Source organism: Egretta garzetta, unplaced genomic scaffold, assembly GCF_000687185.1.
Source record: "Egretta garzetta isolate BGI_Z169 unplaced genomic scaffold, ASM68718v1 scaffold45, whole genome shotgun sequence".
In the NCBI taxonomy this organism is placed as follows: Eukaryota; Metazoa; Chordata; class Aves; order Pelecaniformes; family Ardeidae; genus Egretta; species Egretta garzetta.
This window is the reverse complement of record NW_009260028.1, coordinates 13,051,282-13,061,799: the sequence shown is the minus strand read 5'-3', so window position 1 is coordinate 13,061,799 and position 10,518 is coordinate 13,051,282. Positions and strand designations below refer to the sequence as shown.

The 10,518-nt window shown below is 39.4% G+C and overlaps 1 protein-coding gene across 1 annotated transcript in view; it reads right to left on the bottom strand.

The window, feature by feature from the left end:
- Positions 1-2,954, bottom strand: part of PDXK (pyridoxal kinase) — a gene marked incomplete at its 5' end in the record, with an annotated part of 23,672 nt that extends 20,718 nt beyond the window's left edge. Inside the window, one exon of the mRNA XM_009641024.2 lies at positions 2,879-2,954. Coding sequence (XP_009639319.1) covers positions 2,879-2,954 — 76 coding nt within the window. The remainder of the gene's footprint in view (positions 1-2,878) is intronic.
- Positions 2,955-10,518: the final 7,564 nt, after the last annotated feature.

Here is a 10,518-nt window from a genome sequence, read left to right as displayed (position 1 = left end):
GTGCTGAGTTGCCAGCCGGGGTTAAACCACGACCACAAGACACAGCCCAGCACAGCAGTTTCTGCTCGTTAATCCCTGCAGTGGCACAGACTGCACGTACATTGATTTGCAGGTACTGGTGCAAGTTTGTGGGCAGGCATGCGTAAATGTTCAAACTTGAAAAAGTCTTCATATGAGGACACCGTATGTTCCTACACGCCCCTCTCAAAGAGGAGGCACAAAGCCACTGGGCCTAGAATCTATCCTTCGATTTAAGAAAGGGTAGAAAGGATTTCATGGATGAACTGCAGTGTTAGAAAACTAGACCTGTCATAAAAAGGAGTATGTGCCCTTTCTTTCTTTTCCATTCCTTCTTCTTTCAGCCAAACGACCAATACTTCTAAATACATTCTCTTTTACTCATGCTTGGCAAGTGCCAAACACTTAACTGTATTGTGATTCTTTTCTGAAAGCTCTGCTTCCCAAAGCCATGAGGTTGTGCACCAACCTTTGGGATCTTTTTAACACATTTACTAAGGCAATCAAGATTACAGAAAAAGCTTGATAATGTGACTCCTAAACACCAGGAGACAAAATAAAAGTTCCAAATATTTTAAAGACTTGTGATCTTTGAGACAGTTTTAGTTTGGGGATGTTCTTTTAGGCTTTCTTGGGGAAGAGAGAGGGGAGAAACCACCAATTTGTTGTTCCTTCTACTGTCTTCATTGCTCGCCAAACCTTGAATGAAGCCCTGGCAACCCTTCTCCAGCTGTGATTCTATTAAAAAAAAAAAAAAAAAATTTTTATTAAAAAAAAAAAAAAAAAAAAAAATCTTCCCTCTTTTCCGTTTTAAGAACCTGGTCATCCTATTGGTAATGTAATTCTCCTACCTTCAGAAACATTCAGTTTATGGTCCAATAAAAACTCTATTAAGCTCTTTTAACACCCTATAAAGCCAATTTAATCTTGAAACTAAAAGCCAACAAACGACAGGTGCTCATACATTTTGAGCGCCAAGTTATTTCACGTGAAAAAATTGCTTCATTTCTGGAAGATTACAACAGTTTTAACCAGCTGTCAAAAACAAAACAACAAAATTCCCAAACTCCAAAACTTAATACGTTAAAGAAACATAAGTCACATCAAAACATCTCTTAAAAACATGAGAGAACCTTTGTACTGTGCCAACAGGTACAAGCAGAATAAGCAGCTTTTTGCCTGAGCCAGGAAAGACACCCACCCCTTGTTTAATTATTACCTCTTTCATGCCTTTCCTCAACAGCAGACATGGACTTCTAGCTACCCTTGAAACATTATTTTCTTCTTCCCAGGGTGACACTAAATTCCTTCCATGACAGGAACATCTTGTAACCTTCTGAAAGCTGCATGGAGCTCAACATAGTAAGAGAGGACAGAGGCTTCCTTGTCTGCTCTCTGTTCCAAAAATTCAGCAGTTTATTAACAGAGCTGTACCTGGATACTAGGGAAGTATCTCAACTTTTGTCTTTTTTTTTTTTTTTCTTCGTCAGAAACAATTTTTTGCTCTTTTACAAGATGTTAAAGTCAGAATTTGTTCCTTTTTTATTTTTTAAGACACCCTTAGAATTTCTTTATCTAGAGTAGATCTCTGCTCAAACAACTTGCCACCACCGTGACAGTAGATGTGTCTCTATTGATTCAAAAAGAGCAAGACACTTGGAGCTCCTTTATGGGTGAAAGGTATTGCTAAAATAAATATAAATTTCAGCTTTCTTTTGAAAAATAAAGTCCCCTAGCACTGTGAGTGTTCAGGGATTCTGAAAACACAGTAAGAGTGCATCATGTTCAGGCTTAGAACCCAAATGTACTAACACCCCACCCTCTTCCTCCTTCCAGAATGTAATTTCAGGTTAACTGCTAGCCTTCTGGATGGGCATATAAAGAGATGAAACGTTGCATCTAGGTCAGTATACTTCTGATATTTGGGTTGGTAATATGATTATGAGTGTCATAGGGCCATACTGCAGAGAAAACATTATTGAAGACTCTCCCATTCACAGGCCTGCCTGTAGATGGACGTTGTTGTGGTCTAACCTGGCAGGCAGCTAAACACCACACAGCTGTTCACTCACACCCCCCCCCGTGGGATGGGGGAGACAACTGGGAAAAGAAAAAAAGAAAAAAAAAAAAAAGAGGTAAAACTTGTGGGTTGAAATAAGGACAACTTAATAGGACAGAAAAGAAATGGAAAATAATAATAATGATAAAAGAATATACAAAAGAAGTGATGCACAATGCAATTGCTCCCCACCCACTGACCGATGCAGCAGACCCCTGGCCAGCTTTTCCTAGTTTATATGCTGAGCATGACGTCATACAGTGTGGGATATCCCTTTGGTCAGTTGGGGTCAGCTGTCCCGGCTGTTCCCCCTCTCAACTTCTTTTGTACCCCCAGCCTCCTCACTGGTGGGGTGGGGTGAGAAGCAGAAAAGGCCTTGACTTTGTGTAAGCCCTGCTCAGGAATAATGAAAACATCAGTGTGTTACCAACATTATTCTCATCCTAAATCCAAAACACAGCACTATACCAGCTACTAGAAATAAAATTAACTCTATTCCAGCCAAAACCAGGTCAGCCATATCTGTGTTATTTCACTAATTAGATTACTAACAAAATAAAGTCACACTCCGATGTAGCAGAACAGAACATTACCATGTCATATTATGTCCTAATACCAAATCCAGACTTCTGTGAGACTTGAATCAAGACAGGAAAACTACATTTCTGTCCCATATCCTGCAAATCTGAGTGAAAACATAAGACCGATCTCCTTTCCACTGTCATGTGATGAGGTGAGCCACATGTTGAGAAGAGCTGAGTGACTGTGGAGTGGTATCTGAAGACACATGTAAAATTTTACCTGTGTGATTTGAAAACTGGACAGAGTTCACCGTATCAACTTCAAATCCCAAAACCTGTAACAGAACAGAGGAATATTTATTTTACTAACGCAGCTTTGTCAGTGTTATCAATATCACAAAACCCAAGAAAGGATTCTTGTTTCCCAGTGCATCTTTAAAAATCTTGAGTGCTGTTTTAAAGTGAAAGCTGAGTCAACATACATGCAACATAAACAAATAATGCAGTACTTTACTACAGCAGTAGACATAGAACAAAACTGACACTGGCAACAGCACCAGAAAAACAGAGCTCTGGATCCTCAGGCTAGAGTTCATCTGGGGATAAGGACAGAGAGGCTGAAGCCCTGAAGAAAGCCCTGGCTAGGCTTTCTCAGCAAGAAAAGCAGTCTACATTTCAAGGTACTAAATTAATGCAAAATATGGAGGGAGGATGCTGCTAGTATTACAGAAAGGCAATCTTTCTAAAAGGAGGACATTACAAGCCTTACTTGGATTTCACAAGCAGTTTCTTTACAACTAAAAGAGAACAGAAAGAAATCACAGATAATTAATTTGGGGCATGATTAGGCAATCAAAGGGAGAGAGCTCTTAAAAATACAAAGTAAAAAGAGCCCAAAGCATGCTCCAAAAGCCACCTGCTACCTTGCATTACCAGCAATCCAATCCACTGAAATATCCAATAATTTGCTAGTGCAATCAACAAACACAGATAAATAATTTGCTAGTGCAATCAACAAAGAGATAAATATTATGAAAATAAGAGCATCGAATCAGGAGAAAACTAATGAGGATTTTTAACCTGACAATACCTGCTTAATGCAGACAGGGATTGCTGTTCAAGCCATTTTTAGACATTTTTATCTGCCACGAAAGAAATTCTAATGCTACAGTGATGTAACAGTCTGACATTTAATATTTGTTTCCACATCCTACTTGCTCTGAGTAAGAATTCTCCTCAAAAGACGAGCCGCTATATATGGCTCAGTGAGTCATACCGGGAGATAATAGTAATGATGCATTGCTGTTTATGATCCACTTTCAGGCAATTTGCTGGGGAGGGGGGAGTGAACAAACGAAGCTTTTGCCAGTCACGTTTTTCACTGAGACGCACGCTTCTCCCTCTTCATCACGAAAGCAACCCATTCACACATATTAAAAATCTCTGGGTGTATGGTGCCAGACATCAGGTTTTCGCTCCACATGTACTTTCTCTCCCACATGAAAGCCGTTCAGTGATAAGCCCCTTATTTCAAACTCTGGGCTGTTACAAGATGGAGGTACGTGCTGCAACAAGCAGTTCCTTCTGCCTGTAGGTGCTGCATTTCTGTCATTTTACAGCACAGAGTCCACACAGATCTTCACAGAACACGGCTCTTCTTTCAACCTGCATCAAAAGCAGCGTGCCCAGCAGGTTGAGGGAGGTGATTCTGCCCCTCTACTCTGCTCTGGTGAGACCTCACCTGGAGTACTGCGTCCAGCTCTGGAGCCCTCAGCACAGGAGGGACATGGAGCTGTTGGAGCGGGTCCAGACGAGGGGCCACAGAGATGATCCGAGGGCTGAAGCACCTCTCCCGAGGACAGGCTGAGAGAGCTGGAGAAGCTAGAGAAGAGAAGGCTCCAGGGAGACCTTATTGTGGCCTTTCAATACTTAAAGGGGGCTTATAAGAAAGATGGGGACAGGCTTTTTAGCAGGGTCTGTTGCAATAGGACAAGGGGTAATGGTTTTAAACTAAAAGAGAGTAGATTTAGACTAGATATAAGGAAGACATTTTTTACAATGAGGGTGGTGAAACACTGGAACGGGTTGCCCAGAGACGTGGTTGATGCCCCATCCCTGGGAACATTCAAGGTCAGGTTGGACAGGGCTCTGAGCAACCGACCTAGCTGAAGGTGTCCCTGTTCATTGCAGCAGGGGTTGGACTAGATGGCCTTTAAAGGTTCCTTCCAACCCAAACTATTCCATGATTCTAATACATAATAAAGGTTTCTGTTCATTCCTAACCAGAAAGCAAAGTAATCTTACGTTAATGATAGACAGAATGGTGGATTGTCTCAGCCTGATCAAGTTAAAATTAACCTCAGCTTCTACTCTTACCCCAGTTCCTTGTTTCACCTTGGTGGATTTTATTTTAAAGACCCAGGAATGAAAGGGGTGGGAACATGGTAATACTGTTATGACCTTAACCTTGATGTTTGCACATGCTCTTCAAAGAAATAAATGAGAATACTGCTTCTAACGAGACTGTCACCCCATATTCAATTCCCCTCCCTGAAATGAACAACCTAAGAAGTTCTGACTTCCTTCTTGGCAACAACTGTGAATTATCCATTTCTGTGCAGTATTTAGATCACATCTCTCCAACACCTGACACTACAGAACACACTTACTATGATTTACCAGCTAATCAGGTTTACACCTAAGTGCTTTAGGGAAGAAGAGCACGCACAACTGCTTGTAGGGAGGGCTGTTTTGTAACATAGATAAGCACTGTACCAGCTGATGATCACCAGAAGGAGCAGTCCTTCTTTACTGTCTCCACCAGCACTAGCTATCATTTCATTTCTCAACAACCTTTTCTGTAGGATTAGGGATTTTTGGTTTGTTTTGGCCAGTTTACCCGCTTCAACCAGCAGAAGGGAAAAAGCAAGGGAGGCCACCTCTAACCTGACACCTAGCTGTCTCCAAGAGTTTAGCTGTACACTTGGTAGAAGAGAGTTAAAGTGCTTTTGAATAGTCAAGGAAAGTCACAGACAGCTCAAATTCAGCAAAGCAGCTTTCTCATCAGTGCAAAACAGGCTACAAAGCCTTTAAAGGTCTCCCTATCAATCACTTAATGGCATTAGTCTACTCTGTCACAGTTTCAAATTTGCCCTGAAGTTTTGGGTTGAATAAATGTACATGACTAACCTAAACACCTAATTATGCAGTTCTCTAGTTCCGATTGAACCCTCAAAATAAGCCATGGTTGCTCTACTTTAAGGAATTTCCTTTTACAAAGATTCTTATCGAAATGGAGAGAGCAATTAGAAGTCAAAAAGTGTCATTTAAAAGCCAAAGAACACTAAAACCCCTAATTAGTACTACCTTTGGAATGAGAGCAATAAATGTTGAGGTTTAGGCCTTCATATAAAGTATTAAAATAATCAAAAAGAATGTTGCAGTCATGTTAAGCCAGTACATGTTTGCTATGAAGGCAAACTGCATTGAAAAGGCTCATGGAATTTAATTATCAGAAGACAACCTGAAAACAGGGTATATTGAAGTGCTAAAAGCAGCTTTTGACAGCAATCATCTCTTCTAGGGCTACAGAGAACTGTGTCTTACTTTTGGTTTGCATTGTTAATTTTAACAACCCGATCATTTAAAGTGAATAAGGAAATGTTAGCTTCTTCCTTCAACCAGCTAAAACCCAGTACTAGTAAGTATCATCCTTGCATATCTAAAGGACCATACATTTCTGAATGTACGAATACTTTCCCTGCTTACAAAGGGAGCTGTATTCAAAAGATGCCTTGTTAAATCTTTTTAATATGTACTTGTATTTTTAATTTCTTGGGCCGAGCTAACAAAAGCACTGCTTTTGCGGGGTTTTAAATTTAATTAATTGTACCCAAACTAGAGGTTAAATGAAACTTAAGCGAAAGCTAAATACCTAATTAAAAATACATGCTTTTTGTATTTACAGACCTAGAAAATCTAGATCAGAGCAAACATACTGAATCAGATAAATCATACAAAAAAGAAAGTCTGTCTCTCATATCTGCACACAAAAGTACCAAATACCACCCAAAATTATGCATTTAGTTGGATATCAACAATTTTTCCAGTGTTAAAGACCAGTAAGAATCAACCTATCCTTTGGAAAATGACTAGAAAGTACAAATTCAAAACAGGACTAAACTCAATTATTTGCACCAAGTTTCTTGCTTGTTGATACAAAGCACATTTAAATAACTTATTTTAATTCATGGGTTTAAAATCAATCCACTCTGGTTACTGACCTTTTTTCTACATACAGAAACAAATCTCTCCGTGTTTCTGAAGTAAGTACATATATATATGCTGGTTAAATTGTCACTTCAACGCCTTTCCTTATTTTGTGAGCAAACAAAATGCTGTAATTCCTTAAAGACTGCACGTGAAACAGTAAATAAATATAAAGTGAGATCTATACAGTAGTTTTGTGGCATTCAGTCAACAGAGAACAAATTCAAGCTGGGAATGGTTTATCATGGTTCACTGAAGTCCACAGTTGTCTCTATGTTTTGCTCAAACCACAGAGCAGAAGCCACAAGTAGCAATTTGCCAGGTCCACCCATGGGACAAATGTCTTTACAGAGATATTGATGGTTTTACCTTATACGCACTGATGCGCCACTTTCCCTTTGCTTCCTGAATTTCTTTGCATATCAGTCTGCTATGATTGCAAAATGACCCAACTTTGGGTGTTAAAACTGTTGCTTTGGTGTGTGTGTATGCATGTATGTTCCTTGCACCTCTGTATACATTAACTGAAAGAACCCATTACCCTTGGATTTTGCCTATGTCAGAACTAATGACTTCAGCTCCTATTCGATTACTGTGAGGACCGACCTTACTAAGAAATGCACAACAATGCTTAATTTATTGCTTCTCTATACCAGCTCGTGAATAGTCTATACTGGTGTTACCTCCCCTACTCCCCATAGAAAGGGTCCTGTGGTGATACTCCCGGCTTCTGGTTTTGGAAATGTAGGTTATGGCAGACACTCTGCAAGCACCCAGGGCTCCGGCTGCCAGGGACACACGTCATCTCCATTACCAATATCCCCTGTTTTGGATGACCCATTCTCTTACAGGTCCTCCAGTAGAGAACAATTCCTGGTTTCCACACTCTCCCTCTGCTGTCATTCTGTATAAATATAATTTTCCCGCAGAACTGCAAATCCTGGGCAAATCTAAACCCATAGCCAGTTTGGGTAAGGATGATAAGCGCTCTTCAAAGGAAAAAGATAACAGAGTTCATCCTAAATCTCTCAGCCTCCAGTCTAAACACGTCAAACAATGTTATTCTTAAGACGCAATCTAAGGTTGCCTAAATCACATCATATAGTGACATTTACTGCGACTGAAGTCTCAAGAGGAAAATGGGTGATTCCAAAATTTTTACATATCTTCAAGCAAAGGAGGCAGAACTGTTACATTTCTAAAAATAAATCATAAACCATCAAAAACGGAGGAGTTTTGTATTTGGAAGGCATGGCTGGCAGGTCTGAATGACACATTTCAGAAAAATATTTGGAAGATTAAACCAAAATACGCACACTGGAGCAGAATGTGTTCGAAGAAACAGCCAGCATGAAACACACACTCCAACATTATGCATGAGATCAAACTGGGCTTAGCTCTTCCTCGCAAATAACTGAAGAAAAGGGACAAACGTCGTCCAGTTCTTCCCACAGCGCAGAAAGTGCTAGCCCAGCCTTGCAAAGAGAAGGGGCATCACCTGGGCAGGCATCTACTCTACAGAACTATTAAAACGCACATCTTCAACTAGCAAGTGCTCAAGGGAAAAAATCAACACACAAGAAAGGGAGAGACTTCAAAATACGCGGACAACCTCTAAAGGTTTTGGCTCTTTTTGGAAAACTGGACCAACAGCCTAGTTTTTCTAAAAGCACAGAAGTAATTTAAAATTATATCCAGCCACCAAGCCACAAGTAAGAAGCCAAAAAATGGATTCAGGATTCAAATGTTACAAATTACACCAATTGTTTTACTAGTCGAACAACCTAAAGACCTAGACAGACAGACAGAGTCTTGGGTTGTATAGGTTATATATACATAGCTAGATCTCAGTTCTAGTTCACTTCTAAAAATGCAACCTTTTGGACTTTGTCACTATGCTAATGTATGAATCAGAGCTTTGTTTAAAGTTTACAGCCTCTCTTCCTCTCCCTCACAGAAAACATTTCAATCATACATATACAAAACATGCTATTTCTTCACCACAAAGAACCAGTACCTAAAACTGTTAAAAATGAAAGATTACAAATACGCATTTCCTTCACGAGGACAGCCCAAGTCGTGCCCATTATGTAAAGGGGGTGGACTGTAAGAAAACTATTCCACATTATGGAAAATTGTGAGGACAGTAACACAGAAATTCACAGAAAGATTTTGAAGCAAATGCAACATCTCAAATTCAGTTTTATTGATTGCTAAGCTTTATGTTTATGTTTGTGTAGTCTACATTATGCACCTATGGTCTGTAGACAAATGAAAGTACTCATTTTTACCTCCTAATCCTATTTGTTATTTGATTGTTAACACCACTTGAGACTGAAAACTGTTAACTTCAAAGATTAGCTCTGCCTCAGAGTAAATATTAATATAAATTCTCATTTAATAATTTGATTTACTCTAAGAAAAGCTTAGAGAAATGTGACAAGCTGTTACTGAACTGCTTCAGTTTAAAATTTGTATTGCAGCTTTACTATGCTTCTGCAGGAAAAAAGTAAATTTCAAAAGTATCACACACTTTATAGTATTCAAGAAGTTCTCCTTTTTCCTTGCTTGCATTCAGCATTGGGGGGAAAAAAAGGTGGTTTTTTAAAAAAAAAAACCATATACTAATATCTTAAATCTCCTAAGTGTGTGAGAAAAACTTGAACTAAATGAACTTCTGAACTGAACTATGTTTTATTGCTTTCCTGGGTGCTAAACATTAAAAACAAACAAACAAACCAATTTCCAATGCATTATATGAACATATTTAGAGAAAGAGAGGTTTAGAGGGGGCTGAGAGAGACGCTGTGGAATTACTGTCCTTGGAGGCTTTCAAAACCCAAGAGGATTAAGCCATGTCCAGACTGGTCTGAACTTGGGGCTGACCCAGCTTTGAGCAGGAGGCCAGACTGGGGGCCTCCCGAGGTCCCTTCCAGCCTGGGACACTCCATCATTAAATGATACTGCTACATACAAAAAGCTCAGCTTTACCCATTGTGGAACTCCATGTGTAAAATTACGCACAATAACATCACCTGCTGCCCATCCTAAAGTTCTGGCTATAAGGATAAAAATCAGTGGTATGGTATGTTTACACTATTAATTATGTCAGCTTTGTCAGTGAAGATAATATGTTCTTTGCTGTTAAACGATCAGTGGACCAATTTAACTAGAATGTTTGAGTTTGTACTTAATTTAGACAACCTTAGAGAACAATGACCTAGTTCTGCAAGAATGAAATTCAATTAAAAATACCTCTCTATTCTGCAACATGGTCAGTACATATTTCCCTCTTTGGGCACTGGGTTTATGCCTCTGGTGGCATTTCATTTCAAGGTTTGAAACTAAAACCACAAAGCACTACTGCAGCTCAAGTGAAGAGGAAAAATCTGGAACAATTTGTGAAAGGCAGTGGGGGGGAAGCAGTGTGAGAAAGACAAGAAAAAAAAAAAGATTATATAAAAACAGACTTTGTAAAGTGCATATATGTTTCTTCAATAGTACTTATGTCCCCTGATACACGTTCACAGGTTGCTATCTATATTTCAGGAAACAAAGCTGAAACCTCCATCCAAACTCTACAGTTCCTTCAAAGTTCTTAATTTTGGAAAATGCTAGCTTTACCATACCAGAATACATCAAAACCAATTT